Here is a 13,098-nt window from a genome sequence, read left to right as displayed (position 1 = left end):
TCCAACAATTTCTAATTTCCCAGTCTCTCTCATTTTAAAAAAAACAAGTTCTGTTTTCCCTCAGTATAATTTCCCTCCCTTACTTTCTACCCCTAGTGCTGTGTTCCTGCCCAGGTCACCCCTTGCAGCTCATCTTCCCATCTAGTTTTGTCTCATCAGCGAAGATGCAACATCACACTCGATCCTCCCACTAACTCCCAGATATGGACTGAGAGAGTCACAACCTGACAACCCAAGCATTTAACACCGCCCTCCGTTTTCTGTCTGGGCAGTTCAAGAATTGAAAATGAGAAACTAAAAAAGTAAAAGTGACTACATAACTGCTGGATTGTAAAACCCCAACTGGTAGACTGACACCCATCACCCACCCAGTCTGGCCTATTCGTGACTCTAAACCCCCCAACAGTGCGATTGAGTTTGAGCTGCCATCTGAAGTGGTCGCCAAGCCAGATAGTTGTAACAAGAATGAAGCCACCCACATCTGCTCAGAGTACCCAGGATGAGTGAACAATGCCATCCTTGCCTGTAGTACTTGAGATGTCCCCATGAAAGCAAAGCAGAGAGTAAATAGTGAGCAATTAGATGGTAAAATAACTGCTGGCTCTGTTGAGAGAGGGATTGAGTACGAAAACAGTCAAGTTCTGAGGCAGCATACAGGGCATGGTGGGCCCACACCTGGAGAGGTGCCAAGAGCTTAAGGAAGAACCAATGATCCTAGGAGGCAGTGTAGAGAAGGTTCACTGGTTTAATTCCAGGTATGAAGTAGTTACCTCGTGAGGAAAGAGTGAGCAGGTCCATTCTCTCTGGAGCTTTGCAAGAATGAGAGGTGGTCTTATCAAAACATGAGATCCCAAGGGGACTCGACAGGGCAGATGCTGAGATTATGGTTCCCTTTGTGAAGGAATCTAGGATTATAGCAGGGCCTCGGGGTCTCCCACCCATTGAAACCCGAGACAAGAAAACACGGAAAGTGGCGTGACAGGCAGACAGGGTGGCGAAGAAAACATTCGTCACGCTGGCCTCCATCAGCTGGGCCATTGATTATAGGAGTTGGGAAGTTATGTTGCAGTTGTACAAGATGTTGGTGAAGTTGTATTTGGAGTATTGTGTCTAGTTCTGGTCACCCTGTTACAGGAAAGATGTCATTAAACTAGAAAGAGTGCAGAAAAGATTTACCAGGATGTCGCCTGGACTTGGGGGCCTGAGTTACAAGGAGAGGTTGTGTAGACTAGGACTTTATTCCCTGGAACAGAGGAGATTGAAGGGTGACCTTAGAGAGGTATATAAGATCATGAGGGGCATAGACAGGGTGAAAGCACGTAGTCTTTTTCCCAGGGAGAGAGTGCTACAAAGAAGAGGACATAAGTTTAAGATCAGAGGCGAGAGAAGGGGCAGCTTCCTCACACAGAGGGTGGTGCATATTTGGAACGAGCTGCCAGAAATAGTGGCTGAGGTGGGCACATCAGCAACGTTTAAAAGCCATCTAGATAAGTCCATGGATAGGACAGGTTTAGAGGGCTATGGGCCAAACGTGGGCAGATGGGACTAGCTCGCTGGGAAACAGTCGGCACGGACAAGTTGAGCCGAAGGGCCTGTTTCCGTGCTGTATGACTCTATGGGGGCAAGTTATTCCCTCAGAGGGCTGAAGTTTGGCAATTCTCCATCCCAGAGAGGGCGTAGGCAGAGTCAGTAACTGTAGTCAGGGCTGAAATAGACAGAGTTTTAGACTTTAGGGGTATTAAGGTGCATATGAATGAATACATAGAGTGCATCTAAGATTACATCAGCCAAGCTCTTATTAACTGGTGAAGCAGGTCTGGGAACTATTTCATAAAACCAGCAAGGAGCCCATTCATCTAAGCAGCAGTGAAATCAGAGATCAGGGCTGCAACCACCTACACAAGGCACCCACCCACCCCAGTGCAGACACCAGCGCGGATCATACTCACCCGCTGTTCTCCTTGCTGCAGCACAATGTTCTCTGGCTTCAGATCTCGGTGAATGATTCTGTTTTCGTGCAGATACCTCAGAGCAGAGGCTGGAACACAAAGACCCCAACAATCAGTACAGCTGCCCCATGGGTCACAGGCACCTTCCTCAGTACAGCCCCTTTCGCAGTGTTGAAGTCATCCAACCACCTCCTGCCCTGGTCAGTTACCTCCTGAATCACAAGCCCTGGAATTCTTTATATTCAGATGTCCCTTCTTCTGACAGAATCAGAGGAGAGGGTGTTTATCCAACCAACTCCTACTGAGGCCAGTCAGTCTCTATCCCCGTATCCCTGCAATTATTCTACTGCTCAATTTTTTTTTTACCCAGTTCCCTTAAGGCTTGAATCTGTACTACCCCATCCCACCCTACAAGATGCATTCCGATCTCACCACATTGAGGTGCGTTTATTCCACTGTGACCTACGATGAAAGTATCGAAACATCTTCCTAGGTTCTCTCAATGACTAGTTCAGTGGTTGCTTTTCTGATTGGTCAGTCCACATACTCCAACACTGCAGACTATCAGAAGGGGCTACAGTTCACTGTCTTACATCACTCAACAGTGAATCCGGAGTCTGAACACACGAGAGCAAACGTCAGCAACAGGGGACAGAAACTCTCACACCTGCGTGGTTTGAATTCCAGAACCACCGCCCCTTAAAGCTTCAACTGGGCTCCATTTAAATGAAATGTCCTGATCAACCTCCTCATCCCCTCACGTTCTCTCACTGGATACAGCTGTATACTGGATATGTTACTGGATAAAAATTCCTTACATGGGACAATGGTGGGATTCAGACCCTGGATCAACGGCCAAGCTCTCCGTATAGGTTAAGGTCAGAGGTGAGAATAGGTTTAAGATCAGAGGCGAGAGGTTTAAAAGGGACATCAGGAGCAGCTTCTTCACACAGAGGGTGGTGCGTATTTGGAATGAGCTGCCAGAAATAGTGGTCGAGGCGGGCACATCAGCAACATTTAAAAGCCATCTAAATAAGCACATGGATAGGAGGGGTTTAGAGGGCTATGGGCCAAACGCAGCAGATGGGACTAGCTCGCTGGGCAACACAGTCGGCATGGACGAGTTGGGCTAAAGGGCCTGTTTCCATTCTGTATGACTCTGTGACTCTATTATTAGTTCAAATAGGGTTCAAACCCCATTGTGCCATCTAAAGAGTTTAAATTTGATCAGTTAAATATCCATCTACTGAGCCAATATGGGTGAAACTGAGGAATAAGAAAGGGACGACCACATTAATGGGACTCTATTATAGACCTCCCAATAGTCAGCGGGATTTAGAGGAACTAATTTGTAGAGAGATAGCAGACACTTGCAAGAAAAATAAGTTTGTGATAGTAGGTGATTTTAACTTTCCATATATTGACTGGGACTCCCATACTGTAAAGGGATTGGATGGGATAGAGTTTGTCAAATGTGTTCAGGCAAGTTTCCTCAATCAATATATAGAGGCCCCAACTAGAGAGAGCGCAATACTGGATCTCCTCTGAGGGAATGAGACAGGGATGGTGACAGAAGTGTGTGTAAGGGAACACTTTGGATCTAGTGATCATAATAAGATAGGATTTCTTTATTAGTCACACGTACATTGAAACACACAGTGAAATGCATCTTTTGTGTAGTGTCCTGGGGGCAGCCCACAAGTGTCGCCACACTTCCGGCGCCAACACAGCATGCCCACAACTTCCTAACCCATACGTCTTTGGAATGTGGGAGGAAACCGGAGCACCCGGAGGAAACCCAGGAACCAATGCAGACACAGGGAGAACAAATTCCTTACAAACAGTAGCCGGAATTGAACCCAAGTCACTGGCGCTGTAATAGCGTTACGCTAACCGCTACACTACCGTGTCTGCCCATCACTACCATGCCTGCTCATTCCATTAGTTTCAAGATAATTACGGAGAAGGATAGGACTGGTCCTCAGGTTGAGATTCTAATTTGGAGTAAGGCCAATTTTGAAGGGATCTGACAAGCGTGGATTGGGATAGGTTGTTTTCCGGCAAAGAGATGCTTGGTACGTGGGAGGCTTTCAAAAGTGAAATATTGAAAGTACAGAATCTGTATGTTCCTGTTAGAATAAAAGGCAGGGCTAACAGGTTTAGGGAACCTTAGTTATTGAGGGATATTGAGGCCCTAATAAAGAAAAAGGTGGCATATATCAGGTATAGACAGTTAGATGTTTCGTCTTTATTGTACAACAGGTCTATTCAAGAATCTTATAACAGTGGGATAGCAGCTGTCCTTAAGCCTAGTGGTGAGTGTTTTCAAGCTTTCGTACCTTCAGTCCAATGGAAAGGGGAAGAAGAGAGAATGACCGGTGTGGGAGGGGTCTTTGATTATGTTGGCTGCTAAGGATCACAGAGACGATCCATGGCTCTGGTTGAGACACACAATAAGCAAAATGGTCTCCTTCGTTCTGTACCCATTTTGTGATTCAATGATTTAAAATGGAGGCGAGACACAACTTTTTCCTCTGAGGTTCATGAAGTTTCGGAGCTAGAAACAGAGTTTCTATATTTTTAAGATGGAGGTAGATAGATCCTTGATACGTAGCGGATGAACAGTTACTGGGGGGGATAACAGGAAGTTGGAGTGACAGCTACAATCCCTAGAGCTGTGACCTTATTGAGTGGTGGAGCTGACGAGCTGCCCAGTAGCCTGCTCCTGCTGTCGTGCCGTATCTACAGAAGGCACTGCCTCAAAAAGACAACATCTCTCATCAAAGATCCCCACCACCCGGGCCGTGCCATTTTCTCACAGCTCCCATCGGGCAGGAGGTACAGAAGGCTGAAGTCCCACACCACCAGGTCAAGAACAGCTACTTCCCTTCAACCATTTGGTTCTTGAACCAACCGGCACAACCCTAATCACTGCAGTTTAGCAACACCATGACCACTCTTCTAGCTCCTGTCTTTCTTTCTAGTCCTGATGAAGGGTCTCAGCCCGAAACGTCGACTCTTCATTGCCCTCCGTAGATGCTGCCTGACCTGCTGAGTTCCTCTAGCATATTGTGTGTTACTCCAGATTTCCAGTATCTGCAGTCTCTCTTGTGACTACAATGGACTTTGGTCTTTTTTTTTGTTCTAATTGTGTTCTTTCTTGTAAAAATTGTGTATAATTTATGTTTAGTTTATGTTTTTCTTGCGAATGTTGTGTATTTGATGCTCTGTGCCTGCGATGCTGCGGCAAGTAAGTTTTTCATTGCACCTGTGCACACATGGACTTGTGTACATGACAGTAAACTCGACTTTGACTTTTTGATGTTGAGTGACTGCTGGCAGCCTTGGAGATGGTATCTTGCAACGATGTGAATGGTGAACTGGAATCCAGTGGCGAGGGTAGGTGAGGGGTGCAGGAAATGATAAGTTTTGCAAAATGCATTTGGTTGATAATGGAAGCCAAAAATAAATTGGAAAGGCATTAACAATCTGGAACATGGGGTGGAACACGTTTAGCCCAGTCCAGGATTAGGTACCAGGCTGATAATCCACAGCCAGCGGTTCGTCAGTGAGCAATAGTGAGCTGTTACTTCAAGTTGTTCATCACCAATACTCCAATACAGGAAGGAGGAAATGAGACGACAGACACAACCTGTTTCCTCCCATTAATAACCAACCCCTCCCCCACCAACCCGCAACCTACCGTCACATTAAAATCTGTGACACATGGGCCGGTTGGTGACTGATTGATGGCGACTGAGCGGAAGTTAATTCAACGGATAAAACCTGTATCAGGGAGCCAGAGCTGTGTCGATCCACTTAGCAGGGCTGGCATCAGGAAGGAGGGTAATGAGATGACAACAGTTTGATAGATTGCACTGGTGATTCCACGGGAGTTGGCGCGGAGGAAGGGAGGGCCGTTAGAAAGGAGGGGGAGTGAGTGTGTGTGTGTGCACGCATGGATGTGCCATGTGTGCATAAGAGTGGTACGTGCATGCACAGTGCCTGTTAAACAAAACTCCCACTTCTACTGGACAATTCCCTTCAACCCACAGGTGCTGCTCAACCCAGAGTTCCTCCAGCAGGTTGTGTATTGCTCCAAATTCCATTATCTGCAGTCTCGTGTCTCCTGTGGCACCCACTTGTGTGACTCCAAGAAGTACACATACATGTGTGCACACACATCCATAAGAACATGATGAACAGAAGCTGAAAAGGCCATTCTGCCCCTCATTCCTGTTCTCCTACCCAGTAAGACCAAGGCTGATCTTTTACCTCCTCACTAGTTTCCTGCACTAACCCCATGTCCCGTCCTCCTTTATCATCTACAATTCCATAGATCTCCGTCTTATATACACTAAGGAACTGAATCTTCAAAGATTCACCACACTGTGTGGGAAGGGATTTCTCACCGAGGTTCTAAACACCCTGGCCAGAGGAAACATCAACTCCACATCCCGCCTGTCAAGCCCCACTAGAACTCTGTCTGTTTTGTAGTCTCAGCCTCACCTTTCCCCTCCCCACCAGCAGAGAGCAAGGCAGCTCTGCATTACACATTCTCAGAAGACGAATTAATCTTTAATGAAAACACGCCTGTAAAGGGAACTGCAACGAGAATGCAAAGTCTTTGTAGGAACGTGCGTGAGCAAGGAGGACGGAGACTGATAGGAACAGACGACCAACCGGTGTCTCTCCCATCACAAGGCAAAGCAAGAGGCTGAGGTTTAACGGGAGTTCCTGTCCTACCTCTCCCTGGCCACAGATGGAGGACAGTGATGTTCTGGGCTCCATGCTGTAGCAAGCGTGTTGGGTCTGGCAGAGATTTAGGGGGCGTCCTCCTTTGTATGAGGAAATAAGATGAGACAGGGTATAACTCCTCCACATGAACGATGGGACCATAACAATAAGACAAGTGTCTATAAATTCAGCAGGAACAAACGAGGGGAAACCTCATTACCAGAGAGTGGTTACAATCTGGAATTCACTATCCTGTACTACATTCCATTTTTCCTTCTGACATAAAGGCTATTCGGCCCATTGAGTCTCTGCCAGCTCACACAGAAACCCATTCCCCATTACCTTTCCCTGTAACATCCACATTCACTGCCCCAGACTCTCCCACTCACCTAAACACTACTTACAGTGGCCAACTAACCGACCCGCACGTCCTTGGATGTGGGAGGAAACCGGAGCATCCGGTCACAGGGAGAACGTGCAAGCTCCACACAGACAGCAGCAGAGGTCAGGTCTCCAGAGCTGTGAGGCAGCCACACTGCTCACTGTACCACTGACAGGAATGGGACAAATCGGGGGTAAAAGGCATGGAAGGGAAAGCAAGGCAGGTGTGAGGAAGGGAGAAGGGTGATGGGTTGAAGCAAGTGGGAGGAGGCTCACCTCAGCCCAGGCTGGTTGGACTGCACGTTCCCTGTGAATAGGACCTCAGCCAGCCCTCCAACTCCTTTGTTGTAAAATAGAATTTTAATCAGAAGCTGGAATTTTAACAATGGCAGGACAGAGAGGGGCCAGGTGACCCCAGTGCCTGTGCTAGGGTTAGCACAACAGGATCCACTCCCACATTATCCCTTCCAGCCCTCACCGAGAGAGTGGCTCAGCAACAGCAAGTGTGCATTGGCTGACATGTACAAGAGCATTGAGCACCTCAACCATTCAACTGCACCATCACCTCCATCTCTCTGCCTTGTTTCCTGAACCTCCATTCTCTTGCCCAACATGAATTTACTAATCTCAGTTCTGAGATTTTCTTTTAACCCACCCACTCTCAGCGTTTTGGGAGACAGATTTCCGGATATGCATTGCCCTGTGAGTGAAGGGGTGCACCCTGACATCAGCTCTCAACAGTCTGTTGTTCCAACGACCCCGTCCCCAACAGAGGGAAGAATTGCCCTCTCTCCACCTGTTGAATCCCTTAAACCCCCCCCCCCCCCCCATCGCCTTCCCAAAAGCACAAGCCACGTCAAAGCAAGGCCGATCCAACTGAGATCCATCATCATCATGTTCCCCCCCTCCCAATCTCCCTCTCTCATTCCCCCTCTCCAATCTCCCTCTTTCGTTCCCCCCCTGCAATCCCTCTTTAAGAACCTGTTCTCAATGACCTGGCCGCTATCACAATTTGACCCCTTTGACCACGGTGGCTGATCTCCACGGACTGTGTCAGCCTGGGTTGCCGAATTGTTCAGATATTGCTTAGCCTTGGCTCTCATCCCCAGGAGGATGATGGGAGGTGAATGGGTCTCATGGGGACAAATGGTACTTACAGATGTCAGTGAGCAGGGTGAGTACTGGCATCTCCCGCATTCCACAGCAATTGTCAAACTTGTTCAGGAACTAGAACAACAGCAAAAGAAACAATGTCAAAATGTGGGCAATGGATAGAGTACGTAGAGCTGGTGAGGTAGTTAACTGGCTGTGTGTCAGAACACGGCTTACGATGCTGGCAAGGCCACAAGGTTTAACATCACATCAACTCAGTCAGGAATTCACAGAGAAAATTCCAAATGAATCAAAGTTACACACATCAAAGGCTCCTAACAAAACAGCTGTACCCAGGGACAGGCACAAGTGCGTTTGACTGAGCAGCTTATCAGGGAGGGAGCCCACAGTCATGAGTAACATCATGCAATCAACAAAGGAATCTCTGCGCAAACACACTGTCTGACACAGGCAGCGTTGTAGTCTTGCGCCTGATCTGAGACTCACTGTCCTTCCACGTCCCTGGTGGCGTCTGACCATCACTCACGATCTGACTCACATCCAGCAATGACCCACGGCACCGTTCTCTGCTGGGCTTTTTCCACTCTCTCATTTTCCCCACTGTGGTCAAAGAAGGGAAGCTCCACCTGCTTCATCAGGCTGCTTCAGGAGGCAAAGCATCTCCGCCTCCATCCCTTCTCGAGATACAGGAGAGGAGGAATGGGGTGGGGTAGGAGAGGAGAGACATTGAGGAGAGGGGGGAGAAAGATGGAGAAGGGGAAGGAAGATCAAAGAGAGGGGTGAGAGAGAAACTGAGAAGGGGAGATGACTGTGGGGAATAGGGAAAGAGGGAATGATCGAGGGGCAGTGAGAGAGAGGTCAAGAAGGAAGAGAGAGAACGATTCCGGGGAGAGGGATGGGGGGGGGGTGGATTTGAGAGAGAAGAGATAGCAGGAGAGAGAAAGCGGCCAGGAGAACAGAACGAAATTGTGAAGGATTACAAAGGTGAGAAGATTAAGAGAAACAGGAGAAAGAGAGCAACATCTGGGAATTTTGGGAGAGGGTGGGCGAGAGAAAGGGGTCAAGGGAAAGCAAAGGCAGGGAAGGTAAGAAAAAAGCTCAAAGAGGAGCCCAGAGACCGACTCGCGCTCGATGTTGTCCAGCACACGCCGGGGGGGCCAAGAACTCACCTTGCGGAGATCGCCTCCTTCACAGTATTCCAGTCCCAGCAGGGGCAGGTCATTGAGGGCAAGTTTCTGCATTCCCTCGGGAACATCCCGCGCTGCCACCACATTCGGGTGGTTCAACCTGCACAACGGAAGCAGGGAAAATGAGCACAGAGATCGGCAAATTGGATCAGGTTGGGCTTGAGCTGGGAAACCAGGCTGCACGCTTCAGAGGAGTTGGAAAAACCAGAGAGAGAGTCCAGGGGAAGTTTCCCAGCATGTTACCGGGATCAGGAAGGACAGGGTGGAAAAATTAGGATCGTTCTGCTTGGAATGGAGAAAGTTAAGGTGACTTCTAAATTGACAAGAGGTTTGATAGTTTAATACCATTGTGTCTGGTGGGTGGGTGAACAACCAGAAGACAGAAACCAAGAACCACTGGCAAACAATTTGTAGGTGTGAACGATTATAAAAGGTACTTGGAAAAGTGGGGAAGGATGAGGAGTTTACAGGAGGTGGTGGTGACACAGCAGTCAAATTACTGGACCAACAAACCAGAGAGTCAGTTTGAATCCTACCCTGGCAGATGTGGGATTTCGATACAGTTAATGACCTAGCATTAGGGGAAAAAATTAGCTGCTGTCAGTGATGACGACAACAGATCACATCTGCTGTCCAGACCCACAGCACAATGAACAACTCTTAAAGGACAGAACCTGCAGAGGGAGCTCCTGAGTGGCGGTGCTGTGACAGGGTGGGACATTATAGGGGCCAATATGTCTTCAGCAGAAGGATAACAAATCCACTTTCCTACCTTACCTCAACGTTCTTGTAATCTCCCTTTTCTCCAACCACCATTCTAACCTATCCTTACTGGTTCAATCACTGTCTCATTCCCCTGCCTCACACCACCCTTAAACCCCTGCTGTATTCTAATTCAGCACCCTGCTGCTCTGGCCGGGGTCTCTATTCGATCTTCCCTATCAGCTAACCCACACCGTCTCATCACCCAAGGACGTCCGTTGTTAGTGAAGGCAGCCACTTATCTTTCTGTGGATTCATATCCCCTGCCACAGGCACCACCCTGTCCAACTGCTCAAACCCTTCCCCAATGTGCACCCCCTGGAGTTGTTCCCAATGTCCTAGTATTCCATCCCTCAGGAGGACATTCAGCCCTCAAGTTTATGCTAGCTCCTCGTCCAGCAGTCTCATCAGACCCGTTCCCCCTACTCTTTCCCCAAAGCTCTATGTGCCAGCTGAATTCCTTTTTAAAAGCCCCAATTGATTACTTCCACCATCCCTAAAGAGCAGCACATTCCAGGAATCCAACAATCCCAGTACCCTTGAACTTTTTCAGTAATTTCTAATTCTCCATCCCACACTGAGCCAACTGTGTGTGGCCAGGTGCACTGTCACAACAAGGCCCAGTCCACCTGGGAGGCACAAGAGGCTGCAGATGCTGGAATCTGTAGCAACACAACAAGCGCTGGAGGAGCTCAGTGGGTCAGGCAGCACGAAGGGAATGAAGATCCAGATGAAGGGTCTCAGCCAGAAACGTTAACTGTCCGTTTCCCTCCATAGATGCTGCCTGACCTGCTGAGTTCCTCCAGCGCTTTTTGTGTTGCCCCAATCCATCTGGGCATGTTGCAGCCTTACCGATACAATACCAGGCCCAAGGGTGGTGGTGGAGGCAGATACAATAGTGGCATTTAAGGGGCTTTTAGATAGATACATGAATATGCAGGGAATGGAGGGATGTGGATCGTGTGCATCATGGTCGGCACAGACGTTGTGGGCCAAAGAGCCTGTTCCTGTGCTGTACTGTTCTATGTTACTATCAAATTCTTCAACTTTAATAAACTTTCTTTCTCTGTATGCATCAGAGCTGGCCATTTCTTCTGCTGCATCATCTGTCTGAGATACTGGCTCATTATCTCTCTCCACTGGTACAGCCTGACTTGCTGGACATGCCCCACAGCCCTGCTATCAACACATAATACAGACAAATTAGAATGTTCTGCCTCTAACTGTCCCATTAACCCATTTGGTCTCACCCTATCACAGATATTGCCTTTGTCCTATCCCTTGCTCCCACCACCAGCTCTGCAAATTAAATCTCTGTCCAACTTCTGACAAAGGATCTCCAACCTGAGATGTTAACTCAGTTTTTCTTCTGATGCTGAGTGCTTCCAGTGTTATCTCTCGGTCTACCTCAGCATGGCCCTTGCACCTCATTGTCTGCCTGCACTGCACTTTCTCTGTAACTGTAACTCTTTATTCTCCATTCTGTTTTCTTTTTCCTTTTTGTACGACCTCAATGTACAGAATGATGTGTCTGAATGGCATGAAAACAAAAAGCTTTTCATTGTATCTGGGTACATGTGACAGTCATAAACCAATAACCAGTCACTGTTTTTGTCTCAGATTTCTGGCATCTGAGGGGGTTTATTTCAACTTTCAATGATGTTCGGGCAGAAGATACAAAAGCTTCAGAACATGCACTTCCAGGCTCAAGGACAGCTTCTATCCTGCTGCTATAAGGCTCTTGAATGAACCTTGTACTATAAAGATGAACTCTTGATCTCCCAATCTACCTCATTGTGGCCCTTGCACCTTATTGTCTATCTGCACTGCACCTTCTTGGTAACTGTGACATTATATTCTGCATTCTGTTACTGCTTTTCCTTTGTACTACCTCTATGTGCTTATGTTTTGAAATGATCTGTATGGACAGCATGCAAAACAAAGCTTTTTACTGTATCTGGGTACACGTGGCAATAACAAACCAATTACCAATTTCAGTTTTTGTCTCAGATTTCTGGCATCTGCAGGTGGGGAGTTTCCAACTTCCAACGATACTTCCACACAGGAACACCACTGGTCAGCTGTGTGTTTCCAGCACACCAGGCACACTCTTGCATGCGCAGACACACACACATGCACGAAAACACACACACACGCACGAATACACACACATAAACAAATAAAGCTAAACAGTGAGCATGCCAGTTACCTCTCCATTAAGACTGGATCAGTGGTTCACATTTCAGCAATATTTATTAATAAAAGTCTTGTATTAATAACAGACTGGTGTAAACAGGATGCAGCCCTGAGCAACATATTGTTACCACAGACAAAGCTACCAACCAGGGATAATTCACAAGGCTTCTCGACCAAGGAGCAGTACAGTCACAGCCTAGGACACGGAGCGCCAGCAGTCACCAAAGCTCCACACCGATCATTAGTCAAAAGCCCTTGAATTTTAGATCTCCTCCGAGCAGGGACATCCAGGGAGTGAATATTTGTGCACTGAGGTACATTGTCAGTATTTTGGATTGAAAACAGCCTCAGGGCCACTGCCATACAGAGAGAGGGGCAGACACGGGCTGGGGTGGGGGGGGGGGGGGGGTTAGACAGAGAGGGAGAAATTCTTCCTCTGTTAATTGGGAGTCCAGAGATAAGGGAGTGCCTGGAGACGGAGCTGAGCATTGGGAGTTGGAAATTCCCTTCAGCTGATGACAACTGATGCTACACTCAAACCTAAGGTGGATGGACTGACCACAGTTCCTGAAGGACGTGGGGAAGGTTTTGAAGTTGGATCACAGACCCACCATGTTCACACCGAGCAGCAGGACAGATGCAAGGAGAGACAGGACCTAAATTTTCCATGTTCTGTCTAACCCTCAGAGTGATCCTCCCTCAGTGCAAAGGCTGTGAGGGGAAGGACTTCAGTCTGGGGTTCTACCACTACCGGACACCGAGGGGCTTTCAAA

At 47.9% G+C, this 13,098-nt stretch overlaps 1 protein-coding gene across 1 annotated transcript in view; it reads right to left on the bottom strand.

The window, feature by feature from the left end:
* ikbkb (inhibitor of nuclear factor kappa B kinase subunit beta) overlaps nt 1–13,098 on the bottom strand; it is a 100,857-nt gene that overhangs the window by 37,347 nt on the left and 50,412 nt on the right. Inside the window, exons 5-7 of the mRNA XM_052041249.1 lie at nt 9,350–9,467; nt 8,225–8,294; nt 1,950–2,038 (exon numbers count right to left, since the gene is read on the bottom strand). Coding sequence (XP_051897209.1) covers nt 1,950–2,038; nt 8,225–8,294; nt 9,350–9,467 — 277 coding nt within the window. The remainder of the gene's footprint in view (nt 1–1,949; nt 2,039–8,224; nt 8,295–9,349; nt 9,468–13,098) is intronic.

This window comes from Pristis pectinata, chromosome 29 (genome assembly GCF_009764475.1).
Source record: "Pristis pectinata isolate sPriPec2 chromosome 29, sPriPec2.1.pri, whole genome shotgun sequence".
In the NCBI taxonomy this organism is placed as follows: domain Eukaryota; kingdom Metazoa; phylum Chordata; class Chondrichthyes; order Rhinopristiformes; family Pristidae; genus Pristis; species Pristis pectinata.
This window is presented reverse-complemented; position numbering and strand designations above follow the sequence as displayed.